The 15,625-nt window shown below is 47.3% G+C and overlaps 1 protein-coding gene across 1 annotated transcript in view; it reads right to left on the bottom strand.

Annotated features, from left to right (window-relative positions):
- LOC135325110 (unconventional myosin-Vb-like) overlaps positions 1-15,625 on the bottom strand; it is a 119,626-nt gene that overhangs the window by 21,145 nt on the left and 82,856 nt on the right. The window contains exons 24-29 of the mRNA XM_064502657.1: positions 14,571-14,719; positions 13,771-13,890; positions 12,639-12,776; positions 10,032-10,094; positions 4,752-4,991; positions 4,048-4,148 (exon numbers count right to left, since the gene is read on the bottom strand). Of these exons, the coding sequence (XP_064358727.1) occupies positions 4,048-4,148; positions 4,752-4,991; positions 10,032-10,094; positions 12,639-12,776; positions 13,771-13,890; positions 14,571-14,719 (811 nt within the window). The remainder of the gene's footprint in view (positions 1-4,047; positions 4,149-4,751; positions 4,992-10,031; positions 10,095-12,638; positions 12,777-13,770; positions 13,891-14,570; positions 14,720-15,625) is intronic.

Consider the following 15,625-nt stretch of genomic DNA (forward strand, 5'->3'; position numbering starts at 1 on the left):
AAATGCCCAGAAAATCCTCCTCTCGCTTCAGCAGTAGACGTTTCCTTTTAACACTCTTTTTTAAATTATGAAAGGCAGGAAACTCATTTATCTTCTTTAATGAGGTGCTGAACACATTACAAGCGAATGAAGCAAGCTGGTCAACCTGACCAGGAACACTCACAACAGCAAGATTTTCCTTGGCTTCAATTTGCATTTGAAAGTCTTTTTTCTCTTTATTTTTCTTTAGAAAAAAGAAAAAAAAGGAATCACTTAATGTATCACTAAACTTCCAGAGAGAAAAGAGCCAAACGAAGATGCACCTCCTGTCTCAAAAGGAGGTGCAGCAGATGCCATTCCCTTGCAAGGAAAGCTCGGCACACTTAAGTGGAAAAACACAACGTGCGAGCTTCCTCCTGCAAATTTTCACAAGAGGAAAGCACTGAGCATGCTGCTCCCAAACTGCATGCTCCAGGCCCGGCTCTGTCTTTGGGGCAACTCCACAGGCATCATTTAATAGGCGTTGTTTAATGAAGTGACTTCCAGATGAATTTTGCTTGGTTGACTCTGGCTCCTTCATGCCCTGCCCATCCGCCAAGCCAACGTCTTTGCCCCATGTGCCCCACTTCAGCACCTCGGCTGCACGTCACCCAAACAGGGACCAGTTTCTTGCTAACGGCATATATCGGTATAGCCCAGTATAATGCAGAACAGCAAAAAGTCAAGGAAAATAATTCCAAAGTGCATATTTAGACTTGTAGATAAACTTCAGCGAAACACCTGGGCCCGGGGCAAACACACACTCTAAGGCTGGTAGAGGCCAGCAGAAGTCTTCTACACCCTTCTAGCCTCAATGACAAGCCCTGGCCTCTGAATCCACACTTGTTAATGCAAATGGACATAATTGGCATGAATCAGTCCCAGAATGGGTTTAAGAGGTGTTTTGAGGTGACAAAGCACTGCTGCAAAAGGACCTCGGTACTTGAAAGGGCAGTTGTGACTGCAGAAAGTCTGGTGGCTCCTGGCCATCCTGGTGTCTCAGCACGCAAGTTCCCAATGCTCACAAACATTTCAGGCACCACCACTTGGAGAATTAATCTGTTAATGCATATTGACAGATTTAGGGAAAAATCTTATTTTCATACCCATATGCAGCAGGTTTCCAAAAAGACCTGCAGGCTGATGTATACAGAGGAAAGGTTTACTGGACTGGTTTGGGTCAGTCTGTTAATTGGGTCCTGTTTTGTTTCAGATAATCTTAACAAAACCTGTATTTAGACACTGAAAAACAAACAAAAACCCCAGGAAAGGTCTTTGCAAAATTTTACAAATTAGTAACCTGGGAATTCTCACTGGATGAGCAGCATTTTAAATAGATACATTTTCCTCTGAAAAATACTTTTCCTCTGTTTTTTAATCATATGTTTTATGGTCATCAAGGAAATCAACTCAAGGGAGTGCCATTGTACTAAGACAAAAGTGCCCTGGGCATTAAGTGTTTAATCTGTATTCCTCAAGATGGAAATCACTGAGATTCCCTTCTCCTGGAAGCCAGTAGTGGCAGCTTCCCCCCCCCCCCCCCTTCTTATTCTCCCAAATAAGCCTGAATGAGTACCCAATTCCTCCCAAAGTCCTCCCAGGACAGCACCTGGGGACCGGCACTCTGCAAACCACATCTGGAAAAGGGAGAAAAATTCCTGTCCCAAACACTTCCCCCGCTCTTTCGTACATCTGTATGCCAAGTAGCTTAAAGGAGATGCACGTATATCAAATCCTAGAGATGTTAATTTTAGCATGGTAAGATAATTACCATCTCTTAATAAAAAATAAAGGGCATTTCATCTGAAAATGCAGATATGCTTTTTTTTTTTTTTTTAATTAAATGGGAAACTAATGCACATTGCAGATTAGACGCACCACCGAGTGGGAAGCAGTGATAAGAACAGAGGTATGGGTAAGAGGAGATACGAGCCCTTGCCCGTGAAGGTCTCTTCTAGCTGCAGAAGAAACCTGCGCAGAGAGTCGGTGCCGGCCGTTGGCTTTGCACCGGGGCTGGGGGCAACAGGCACCAGCAGAAACCAGCCACCAGTTCTGCAGAAGTCCCCTCAGAGTTATCATAAAAGTTAACTTTGGACATTAAGTCTGGTGTGCTTTGAGCTGTCAGGTTGCCTCCTCTGGCATCACCACCTGGTCTTTGGGAAGCTCTGCCTTTCATAAGGAAAAACTCGGCGATCACAACAAGCCTGAGAGAAAGATCCCAAACCAGCACAGAGACCAAAGCTCACTTGCTTTTGCATTCGGTTACTGAAGCAGAAAATTAGCTGGAAATTAAACTTGACGCTTTGTCTCTCCATCTCCTTGCAATCCAAAGTCAGCAGAAAAAGGAAAAAAAGACAAGACTCTGAGCTCACTGCATTTATTCAGGGCTGCTCTGAATTCCAGCTCCCCCCCGACCTGGCAAAGGGCTTTCCCCGAGACCTGGGAGGAGGATGGGATCCACCTGCGAGAGAGGCACCAGGGTTTTTATTGATTGAAAGGAGACTGGAAAAAGAAAGCGGTTTTATTTCTCACGCTGGCACGCTCAGGTGCAGAAGCTGCATATATACAGACTGCAAATTTGGGCTGGAGGGGGCAGGGAACATTAATTTATAACCACGAATATAATAATCCACCTTCCCCCAGCATTTGCTTCCACCTGTTTCATTGCCATTGGTTCCAGCCTACAGCTTATAAAGTGACTCAATACACAAACAAATGCCCAGGAAACCATATAACGGGGAAGCTGGTGGTGATCAACAAGCCATTGGACAACTCACGGCAGAAAACTGCCATTTTTCCAGCCAAAGGCCATACGAGAGGCAAGCAAGAGCCGAGCGTTCCCGGGGGGAGCGAGGGGAGGAAATCTGAGATCACACCTGGAGGCTGCAGATCTCCCAAATCTCCTCCAGAGGCCAAAAAATGCAAAGGCCTGATTGCAAGAAGCTTTTAAATCGCAGCTTGCTCATGCATTTGCAGGGAAAGACCTCTAGTCTTCTGGAAAATTAGATCCTGTTAGCATGTTTGATGATTTCCGCATTTGATTCCATCCTCGCTGACAGTACTATTGCTATTAAATTTATGCTATTATATATAATAACGCTATTATATTTAACCTGGTAGCCAGAGCCAGCATCTCCTCTCCATGAGCTCCATCCCTGTTACTGATGGAGCTGAAACAACATAATTTTTCATATGACATTCAAAGCTTTTGCTCATGTTCATACAGGCATTAATAAAATCCCATTATGCAACTAGTTTACAAAGCAGCAATGTAACCTCTCTTACTAGAAGCCAGTAGTCTGCAACAGTTATGTCTTTTTACTACCTTGCTGAATGCAAATTGCTTAGGAAAAAACCCTTGAACACCTGTATTTGTCAAATAAAGAGGTAGAGAAACAGAGGTGAACATTCATTTCCTTGCAGTAAAATAAATATTTGCTTTACAGATTATCTTGCTGCTTAATCCATATAATTTTGTCCTCTTCCAAGATACTACTTTTTTATTTTAAGTTTGCCTGGATGGCTGCAAGGATTGATTTTATGCCCAGCAATATAAACCCACTGTTATTATAAAGACACATGTCTGCAATATCAGCTCTCACTATGGGAAACCTGTAATCAAAAGGATGTTCTTGGCTCTCAGTTCAGATGCAGGAAAACCAGTAACGTCAGTGTTGCTAGAGACTGCGGAGTGTTTAAACGGAGCTGCCTTCCCTGCGCAGCAGTGCGATCCCTGCCTTTGCTCTCCCCCGGTACAAATGTAAAAATCCAGTTTTGCTCACGGCAGTGTTGGAGTTTCTGCCTGTCCAGGACCTCCCTTGCCTTGGTGATGCACATGCCCAAAGATGAGGGCACTGCACCCATGGTGAGATGTGGATCTTGGCCCCAACTTCACCGCCCATCCTTGAGCCAAGGTCCTGAACTGACCCCAGAAGCTGATAATGGTCCTCAATATCTTTTTTAATTCTGGATGGTGTCCCACCTCTTGTGGTTTGGTCACTCCCTCCCCCTGCTCTGGGCCACACTTACCGGTTCGTCTCGCACATCCCTTGGTAAGCCTCGATTGCGTCCTCTTGATCCATGTGCTTGTCGCTGTTGGGCCAGCTGGCATGGGTGTTCATGCTTGCTTCCTAAATTTAACATGGAAAACACAGCAACATGAACTCCAGCACATCTCTCCACGTCTTTCCAAGCTCCTCATACTAAACACCTCCCAACCATTTCAGAAAATACATCCTTCGGTCAGAACAGCCTCTCTCAACTAAAAAGCCCTCAAACAAATGAGATGGGCCAAGCTCTCTTCTTGTCTCCACGCCAGCAGAGACACATTCGACCCACACCAGTGTCACATGGGCAGAATCTGTTCCAGAAGCTCTTTTTCATCATCACATTTCCTGGCAGAATAAGGCAGTTATCACAGAACATCACCTGGACCATTTTGGACAACCATACCTGGGATGGAGAATTTCTTCCTTGGCATGGGCTGGCTAGGCTTTGCCAGTGGTGTCAAACACCTTCTAGCACTACCGACCAAGGGATGCATGGTCCTGGGCTGTCTGAAATGAAGCCATGGACCACCACTTATCCAGAGGATGGGCCTCCTGCAATCCCTGACCTATCCTGATGCCCCAGGCCTACCAAAGCAGAGACGTTACCTATCGCTCAGGCAGGCAGTGGCTTCGCAGTGACAAAACAGCAAAAGAGGGGGAAAAAAAAAAGATCCTCTCAATTACCATATTTTTGCCCATCTCTTTTTGCTGGGCTGCCTTCATGATCTGCGTCCTCAGGATAAGGACCTCTTCTTTCCGCACTTCCAGCTCCTCGTTGGCTGACTTCAGCTGGTTCAGCAAGAGGCTGTAGCTGTCTTGGATGTCGTTGGAGGAATTGTTCTGGGTGGCCCGCTCCGCAATAGCCTTCCTCAGCTCATTCAGTTCGTTTTTCAGTTTCTTGTTCTCCGATTCCAGCTCTTGCCTCTGCAAAACACCAAGCCGTTACCCCGTGTAGACAAACTGCCCCATCCGTTTCTGTTATGCCTCTAACATAACTCCATTACTGATGAGCGCAGCTGACTGCACGGTTCGTGCCAAGATGGGGATTTTGCTATCAGTCCAGGCCAGAAACCACTTCTGCGGCTTCCCTCACCTCTGCTGGCATCAGGCTGCAATCAGGAGCCTGTTGCCATTTAACAATAATGCTACAGGAGTGACATATGGGAGAATTTTTATTTGTTGACTCTAGTTTTAGGCACAAAGCATTTAGAGAGCCCGAACACGTTCGCTTCTTTTCCATCCTTGTTCCTTCCCAATCAAGGGACTGCAGCAAAAATCCCACGACATTTAACCCATCCTTGCTCTTCGTTAGGTAAGCTGGAAGACTTGATTTTATGCAGCACTTTCTCCTGGCTCATTTCCAGTTAGGTGAGCTACAGCTCTGCAAACCCACTCCGGCTTAGCCAGCCGGCCTCGTTGCAATCCTCGCCCCGTGCAGCGTTCAGAGCCGGGGGATTTTCTCGCCCCGCCGCATCAGCCGCTGGCGTTTGACAGACAGGGTCAACGCTGCGCCGGTTTTACGCCGACTCGCTTCTCTTCAATAGCGATGCACGAGCGTTGCTGATTTTGCTGAGATGGCTGAAGCTCTGATTTGCTTTACGTGATGGTGGAAGACAGGATTAACCAAGTTTGACAGCTAAAACAGCCCGGGTGGCCGCCCTGCCTTCCCCGCAGACCCATGGACCGAGGCTGGCAATGCCAAAAGAGGGCAGGAGGAGCAACCCCCTGCATCCCACTATTGCGAAGCAAAAAAGAGTCTGAGACACGAGCAGGGTAAAAACCTAATTTGCAACCAATTCAAGGTCAGGTCTTCCCTAGGCACCGACCCCCACGGGGATTCCCAGCATCGGCAACAGTACAAGCCTTCCCCCCCAAATCCGGGTGCTTCTCTCCCTTTTGACTCTTTCCACGATTTTCTCATCTGACCCCACTTATCCACGGAATATCCAACTCGCAATCAGCTTTGGCTGAAGCAAGCTACCAGATCCGAAATGACTGTACGATTTAAGCAGGGTGCTGCTGGCACAGCTGTGTAAGCCTCATTCCCACAGGCAACCAGTGGTATAATTACAGACCCTTACAAATTATAAATAGCATGTTATATAGCAGCAGAAGTGTGAACGGAATAGCTGATCTGGCATCTGGACAGACAGCACGCTCCGAGCTGAACAAACACCATCACCGACAGAGTATCTGCAGGTACTTTATACCATCTGTCATTTATAAAAGAAAAAATAAAGGATAAAAAACGAATTTGATCCTGCAATTCCTCCATATCCAGTGATGCTGTGGCAAGATCCCCCCTGGTAGACATCATCTTCCCATTTCCTTCTTGGACAACCAGTAATGACCCTACACGAACAGCAGCGCTGCCACTTCACCCCACTGCGCTCCCTGATGGACTTGGGGCATGGGACGATCTTCAGACATTAAAATCTCTCTAGTCACAGGCAAGATTTTGTTCTGTAATATTAATGAACCTGCCCACGGCACGAGGAGGACTGAGCATCAGAAGTGAGACTTGACCATCAGACGGATCTAACCCCTAGCCCTGTGCTCACACAATCTCTCTCTCCAAACACCTGGATGCCAAAATAAAATGCTTTGAACTCAGAAGAGGAGATTCCTACTTGGACTGTGAGAAATCATCAATAACCTCATCCTTCAGAAGGGGGCTTATCCGGCAAGGCTGGAGAAGTGTCAGCCTCTGGAAATCAGAGGGCAGCACTGCCATGCCAGGAATCTGCCCTCTCTTCTATTTCTGGTACTTGACAGGGGGGAAAAAGACCCCTCTGGAAGCTCGTTTAATGATGAGCTTACAAGTCTTAGGGATGCCACAAGCATCTCAGCTGCGCGGTCAGCAAGAAACCAAATTACACATTGGGCTCTCGCTAGGAGCACAAAGTCATCGCAAGGACTCCTTGGAGCTTCCTTCCCCACTCCCCCTTTCCCAGCCAGGAAAAGCAAGCCAGAAAATACATTTTTCACTGACGAACCTTTTGCTGTATGGGCATAACACAGGGACACAACTCCTATCTGAACCTCCCCAGGAGAATAAATGACCCGCCTCACATGTCTCCAGCCCTGCTTCGTGGCTAACTCAACACCTGGCTGGGCACATTTTGGGACAGCATCTACTGAAAGCTCTATTCATCCATTACGAAGGGCACAACTTACACCTGCTATCAGCACATCCCTAACTAGTCCAACCAGTTTATCAAATTCCCTAGCAGCGCTACAGGAAGCCCAGAATTCAGATGCACCTCTCAAAGGACCCGAGGAGCCGGCTCACTTGCACTTCCCTTGTGCAACATCTGCACAGAGGGGCCACGCATGTCAGAAATCAGTATCTCAAACCGTTTTTCAGGATGGACACAAAAGAAACTAATGCCAAACCTGTGCTTAGCGAGCATGAACACCCCTCTCAGCGCTTGCCCGGCTGCTGCTACCACACGGACATCCAGACAGGCTCTTACACCCAACGAAACCATGAACCTAAGCGACCAAACCCGACAAATGGGCAGATATCACTTTGTGAAACATCATTTCCACCACTTACTATTTTTACCCAAACTGACTTCTATATTTTATGGATATTCTGAAATGTATATATTTATAAATATACTTACATTCATACTGTTTATTATATTCATATTTATATGAATATTTATCCAATATGAACACTGGGTCAGCCAAGACCGTACCTCCCGCAGGCAGACTTTGTGTGCCATACTGCAGTATGGTAATCTTTGCAAAACAAGAAAACCAAACTCCCGCCAGTCATCTTGCTGCTCGGAAGTGAGGTGAACACAAGGATTTAGAGGAAACTGGCCTAAGGAGTCCCAGCATCCAAAAGAGCGTGTTGGTGGCACACCAAAGCCAACATCCCTTCCTGCTCCCTTAGCTGGCAGCCCAAAGCTCGTTCGCACACCCTTTGCTACCTGCACGCTCCAGACACCCAAGCCTCAACTCTGCAAGATAAAGACTTTTTAAAGGGCTTAACCTGGTAAAAAGGAAAAATAAATTCAATTACACAATTCTCTTGAAGGAGCGAAAGGCAGTATAAATATTTGAGATGTAAATTAGCAGCAGAAAGACACTATAGAGAAGAGAGGCAGAGCTTTGTTATATTCCCAGAAGCAGCTGTCATGGGGAAAGGAGGGAGAAACGGCACTCGAAATTAGCTAAAAGTCACTCTTTCATTGCAGACGGAGACTTTAGGCAGTGTTCTACATTCGGAACTGGGAAAAAAGCCACAGCCAGCCACCCATAGGGAATGCCCAGTGCTTTGCTCCAGGAATAGGTGCTTCAGGAATAGGTGCTTCAGTGAATACTGAGCCATTCGAAGCAATTGCTCCTCGCTTTTCCCAGGGACCTCAGCTCTCCCTCGACTGAAATCCAACCAACATGCCAGGACCCCAAATATGCCGTTCTACAGCCGGTCCATGCAACGTGTAACCAGAAGATTAAACTTCATGACAAGTTGTGTGCATTTGCTGGGCACCTGCCAGTTGTTTCCTCTGGCACACAGAAGGAAAAGAGGAATTGCCGGTAAAGGAGACCCAGGAGAGATCGTCTTTCTCTTACTGAGCATGGTATTGAGTTAAATCAGTCTCTCAGTCCATTGCTGCAACCCTCAGCTCGGTTTCACGCAACACCAAAGAGAAATCATGCCTGGGCTCCTTGCAGAGAAGCCGCTGCCTCGCAGCTTCGCTAAAAGCAAATTCTGAGAAGCTCTGTTTCTTTGCAAGTGCATTTTCCACCTGTTTCAGGCTAAACGTTAAAGAACCCTGAATTTTTGCCATGCATACCATCTCCCTATTCTCGTCAAACCGTATTAAGAGAGGGCTGTTGAGGTTTGCTAAATAGGAACATAGAAGGTGGAAAAAGCCAAAATGAATGTTTTTCATCTGAACTTGCACTGGGGTTAAAACAGGAAGAAAAGTTTTGTTAATTCACGCAAGCATCAGAACTCCAGAAACCATCTGAGAAGCTGGCACTTCTAATCCGTGAGGTTTTCCCAGGCCAAACTGCCTTTTTACAGCATTTCACAACCTCAAGAGACTTTAAGCTTTTGTAGCTGTGTTTAACCAGTGACACTTGGGCAAGGATCTTAAAGTCCCTGCCATGCTACTCTTCCAGCGGCTGTGCAGGGATACCAAGGAAACTTGGCAGGGATCAACCAGAAACAGCATATCTGACCACGTTCAGAGTCTAAAAATTAAATGGACTAAGTGCCAAAAAAGCTACTGCTAGAGATCTGCTGTTAGTGAGGACTGAACGTAAGTCCTTGCCATCTCTAATTTCTGCTTTGTTGCATCCTTAGGAAGAGATAACACGGATGGTAAAAATAGGCATTATTACTGTCAGATAGCTTAGTATGAAATTATTCTGGGTAACACATTTCCCCCCTGGATTTCTCAGCTGTATTTCAGTATTTGTTAGAGGGACAGGGATCTGGTATTTAAGTCTGCACTAAATAAAAGAAATCCTTACAAAAAGGCAATCCCAGAAACTGGTTCTCCAAGGAAGAGCAAGGCATAGGGATCCACCTAACAGTGAAGACCCGAAGCGTTTGGGTACAGAGCGGGAGGACCACCCATCTCCTCCTGAGGAGGAGGATCCAGATGGCAGAATGGGCGAAGAGGTGGGTAAAGTCTTCCTCCCAGCAGGCCAGCCCAGCCTGGCACGTTGGACACCCAAGGAAAGCGGACAAGCAGCGGAGAGGTCAAGCCTGGAACAAAACATGCCTTGGGCTTCGGCTGCAAGAATCTGTAACCGTTACTGGACAAGCTGCAGAGACCAGTAGCGTTGCATTAAGGAAAACCCAAGGTTTTCCACTGTGCAAAAGCAGAGTCCCTAATTGATAGACCCAGGACGGTTCGATTCATTACCACCGTCAGATAATTCAGTTGTTTGTTAGAGGCACATGAAAGGTGACAGCGCTGCACACACGTTCCTCACCTTCAGGCTGTTGTATGCAAAATCTTCACGGTCCGAAGCTATTTCAGTCTTCGTCTCGATTTCCTGCAAGGATTAAAAGGACAAACTTGTGTCTGAGAGCAGCCTGAGGAGCTGACACAGTGGCTGACCAATTCCACCACGGGCCGAACAAATAACGTCTTACGAATCGGCATTCAATAGAGTTCCCTTTCCAAGTAGCACCCTTCTCCTAAATCACATCTCCATCACAAAAGTAATAAACCCAATCCCAACCCAACTTCTGCCGTGGAAGCTTGATTTGAACCATGGGAAATTCAGTGCAACATCCCTTCTGATGCCCTAAAGCAGGGCCAGGATCACATGCAGAAATGCAGAAAGGACACAAAGCCCACGTAGCTCCTTGGGGCTCCTCTTGTGGAGGCGCGGCAGTAGCTTTCTCTTCCCATTAAACAAAGGAGGAAAGCTCCTGGTTCAAACATCTAAATTTAGATACCTAAAGGCAGACCTGTAGCTTGCCCTACCCACAGAAGCACAACTAGCAGTGAATAAAGCCTTGAATTATTCTCATACGAGCTCCACCTAGATGAAGTCTGGGGGAAGACTTCAGGAGAAAATGGTTTAATCTCTTGTTAAGGCCTTAAGGACTGTGGCTCACTGTAGCTTTCACAGAAGTGCAGTCATTAGGGGAACAATCTTCAGTGCACTGTTTTTTTCTTTATTATCAGGCTCTGTAGCAACGATGAGAAACTAGAGAAGTTTCCCATTTCATGTATTTTCTGCAAATCGCTAGCAACGATCAATACAAATTTCTGGTCATGCAAGCAAGCAATCACAGATGATGACTGAGTTGAGCCTCTTATTGCATCTATCAATAGATTTCACGCTGAAGAGAAACAAACAGAATAATCCCCTAACAGCGCAAGGAAAAGCCTCGGGTATTTTAACTATGAAGCCCAGAGCGGTGGCATTAGCACAGCGTTTCATACGAGAGGGCATTTACTGCTCCACGACACCACGTGCGTGGTGCTGCCACTTCACAGCTTTGCTCCGTCTCCCCACAGACCGCTGCCTCCACGTAGCGTGGTGGCCTGTGAACCAGACACAGGCTCCAGCTGCAGATGGTGGGGGAAAAAACATGCACAAGAACTGCCACTAAAAGCCCCCCATGCCTAGCATTAGCCTGTGGCAGCCAGAAAGAACTGGGTTTGCAGACTCCAGTTCCAGAGCAGGACTAACTCCTGCCTCTCGGTTACCGCTGGGCAACCAGTAATAAGGATTTTTTAAAATGACTTCTGGGCAAACCATCCGAAACGTAGGAAGGTCTTTTTTTCACAAAGGAGAAAGAATATATCAAGGGAAGATCCACCCCCCCCCGCAATGGGAAGAATGGATGCTGCTGTCTTGCTATTTCTGGTTTGCAGTGGCCTTGTTTAGGCGACATCCCTATATGATCATCACTGGGAAAAAACGTCGCATAGATTGCCTAAAAACACCAAGCTGGGGACACGAGCGTGATGGACGTGCCTGCAAAGTGCTTATCAGCTCATGCCATGCAGGGGAAATCAAAGACACGCTGCAGAAACTACAGGCAGGCCTGCAAAAGAAAAAAGGCTTTCGCAACCAAAATCCGCAGAAAGGGAGGGCTGTTGGACACAACCGATAACCACAGCCTTTGTATATGTGGCCCTTGAGCACTGACATGCCCCAGGTTTGATCTAGCCAAGCGGCTGCACCCGAGTCCGTCAGATTTCCGTCTCACATTCGTAACGCTGCAGCAAGCGCTGCTGCTCCAAGTCCCTTTCCTTTCTCCGGTCTCGGCTAGAGAAACTCAGCTCAGAGTGAAAACTTCTCATGGGACAAGTGAACAGGATCAGTGCAGGGCCAGTTGTGCCTCCGGCAGAATAAACCACTCCAAGACTGATTTCCCATTTCATTGATTTCAAACATATTGTTTTTTGGGGAGGAAACAGGTGGCAACCAGGTGTTTTATTCCCTAGCCATGACTAGCACCATGTAGGTATTTGGGAAGAACATGCCACTTTCTGGGGATGTCTATAGTCATAGCACAGAGACTGAGAGATCCTACAGTGCTGTTAGCCCATCCTAAGAGGATTTCCACACTCTCAGAGACTAGACACCCAACTTACCCAGCTGATTTCCTCTAAAATCAATGGGAGAGAGGTTCCCCCAAAGGGCAAGTTGGAGGGCTGCATAAAGCCTCCTTTTTCTATGCACTTTATGGTACGCAGGAGGCAAGTATGAGCTCGAGGAGACTACGTGCTTCACGTGAGTCTATGCAGCTGGAGCTGCACGAGCAGTGGTGGAGCGTTAGCACCTGGACATTTCTTCTTTGAGCCTCCAAGCAGGAGAAAAAGCCCCGAAAACTCCTCAGAGAGCCGCTCTGACATTGCCGCCGAGGGATAGCATGGGCTCTTGCTCCTCTTCCACCATCCATCCTGCTGTCCTTAGCTGCCAGAAAGCTTTCTCCCCATCTCCCTGATGGATCTGCTGCCCCATAAGTGGAACTCATGGCTCAAACCTGAATTCCTACACCGTGTGTCCTCAGGCTGCCAAGGGAAGCCAATTACAAGCATGAAATACCAGCACCAACGCAGAGCCATCTCTTACCTGAGCTTTCTTGCCTTCCTGCTCCTTTTTCTCCAGTTGGGTCTGCAGTTTCTTCCTCTCCTGCTCGAGCTCCCTCACTCGCTTCTGCAGCTTGAGGAAGAGCGTCATGTCCATGGCTGCTTTCTCCATCCCAGCCTCCTGGGGCAGAACAGGGCGGGGGGGAAAAGGGAAAGACCTCGTTTTACAGCCGCGCACAACACCAGGTACACACTTCCCTACCACTTGCCTCCCCAACCTTTGTGCAGCAGCCAGCTCCAGAAAGCTGCGGTGCTTTCTTTGGTCCATTTTGCACTGATCTGCTGTGAGGGACTTTTGGTTGCAACATCACTGAACCAAACAGCAGATAATAGTCCTGAGCCCACCTTATCCATAACTGTTTACGGCAAGGTACTGATTTCTCTGAGCTACATACATCTGTAAGAGGCTTCAGATCTCGGCCAGTCATTTAATGTTTTCTTAATTGGCACCTTTAACATCTAAAGCAAAGTACGGTCCTGCCCGTGGGAGGGCAGACCCCAGGAACGCTCATCCCCCGTCTGTCCTTTGCACGCTCTTAAGTCATGGAAATGGAGTTCAAGAAGTAGCCTATTCACACGTGAGCACAATCGCTCTTTTCCCCAGGACTTCTCAATTAATTATTCTTGATATCATTATGTCCTTTTCTGCATTGAGGGATTTTTGATTACAGCAACTGCACCAGCCAGTAAAGAATTTGTGAAGACAAAAACTGGAATGAAAATGCTCGGGGCAAGGGGTAATGAACTCTGCAATCCTGGTGGAGGAGACTCGCTGTATAGACGTTGCCATCAGTACCAGTAATAACGAACCGTAACAACGCTTAGAGCTCAGGTGCATTTTCATAAGCCTTTAAGCTGGCCCGGGCACAACACAGCACTTTATTATTTTTAGAGCCCTATTTAAGCCTGACCTTACAAGCGAGCAAGCGTTTGCTCCAGCACCGCCACCTTACAATCCCTCGCCAGCAATTAGTGGGATATTTCTGAAGCGCAAAAGCCAATTTTCCCCAGCGCTGCCGCGCTCCAGGCCCCGTTCCTCCCGTGTGCTCCCTGCGGAGCGAGACCTGCCGCACTCGGTCCCCAAGACCCGGAGCGACCTGCCCGAGTCACCGTACCTCCACTTGCTGAATTACATCCTCGGTGTCCCCCAGCTCGGAGGTCGATATCGACGGGTAGTTGGAGTCGGACTCCAAGCTGCTTTGGTTGGACGGGTTTCTCCTGTGCCCCGGAGTTTGCTGTCAAAGGGATGCAGACAAAAAACGCATTCGGTGCTTTAGGAAGGGAATACATCTACACAAAATCCTTTAAAACAAAATGCAAAGTGATGCAGAAGCTTCGTTTAAATATTATTCTGCATGAAGTAAAGGGTGTTCAGGACACCAGATGCTGGTGAATGGTGAACAGGCAAGTTTGAGCTCACAATTTCTGCTCTCTGCGGCACCCTAAGGGGCTTCCTCCAAACGCGCAGCCTTCCAGCTAATCAGCAGCGGTCTTTAATTATCGCATGGTTTGGAAAACTTCTAAAATTTTAGCAAAGCTGAATGTACAGGCTCAAGCTTCTGAAATCTAGAAGCCAAGATTTTCTGGAATTCAACACCTACTCGGCATGTCAGCATCGCTGACACAAACAAACAGAAAAACCCCCACAAAAACCACGAGCCAGCTTTTGCTGAGATGCACAGAAATCTCCGCGCTGCTATGAGAGAGGCCAGGAAGATCAGCGTCCTGTTTCAAGGAACGCACGTGCTTTGGCTTCAACACAGACCTGCAGTCTTAGCAACACCAAGCGCAAACAAATTGCCCAATAACATCAGTTCAGCCAAGTGTTTTGGGCATTAGTGAGTCACGTTATCCCACTACCAACATCACGCCGAGGACAAAACAGAACAAGAATAAATTTCAGGACTTCCGTTACCTTTATAATAGTAATTTCATCCCTCAGGTTGTCGTATCTCTGCTCCAGCCTCGAATACTCTTTCACCAGGTTCTGATACCGAGACCTCTCTTCTTCCAGCTCCTTCTTCATCTGGAGATTTTCCTCCACCGTGTTTTGTGCAAATTCATCTTTAAAATAAGAAATGGCAACAGTGAATTGTAATCTTCATCCCTGAATGGACTTCTTGCACATACATGCAACAACACTGACTAACTCACAAAATGTTCTCTGCCAAGAACCTTTAAAACGCACATAACCCTCCTCTCGTATTTAGAGAGACTATTAAAATCCAGCTCTTCCCATGGGATGCTTGGAAGAGCCCCAGCTCCTCTGCTCCGAGCGCACAACCCTCTCCAGCTGAGTTAAAGAAAAATCTCCAGCACCTGCAAAGTGGCTCTTCTGTGCTCCTGGGCCCATCACAAACCCACCTGTGAGTAAGAGCAGTACAGCATGGAAATACGCTCATGTTTAAGAAGTGCCATGGGCACTCGCTGCTTTTCAAGACATTTCTCTCCGTCCCCCCCGCCACCACCACTAGATCTAACACAGGAACAACTCAGCAGCAGCTCTTCCTCGTGCAAACGTCAGCCCTTGACTACTGTAAGATTGCGGTGGCTGAAATTATTCTATATGCAAATAGATTTCTTTGATGGAGAAACTCCCCTTTCTGATGCCCCCGAAAGCATCCCAGCAGAGACCAGGAGCGAGCGGTAACTGGCCCACCGATGTGACTCGGGAAAATTTTTAACCCAAAATATTTCAGGAATTCAATTAACACTGCAGCCCAGAGAGAGCTGCATAACCAGAGCCAAACAAGCTGCAACGATGAGGACGAGCAAGAGCATAAACCCTGCTATTCAACCCGGCGAAGGGCTCAGCAGGGTCCCCTCCACTTCACCTCCAAGAGCTGCCAAAATCGCAGTAATTAGGGAAAACAAACCAGAAGAAGTGCCAGATGTGTTACGAGGGCTTTATTTTGGACACCCTTTGAAGCTGTGCGTGCAGCGGGTGATGAGGTTTGTCGGTGCTCATGT

Source organism: Dromaius novaehollandiae, chromosome Z (genome assembly GCF_036370855.1).
Source record: "Dromaius novaehollandiae isolate bDroNov1 chromosome Z, bDroNov1.hap1, whole genome shotgun sequence".
In the NCBI taxonomy this organism is placed as follows: Eukaryota; Metazoa; Chordata; class Aves; order Casuariiformes; family Dromaiidae; genus Dromaius; species Dromaius novaehollandiae.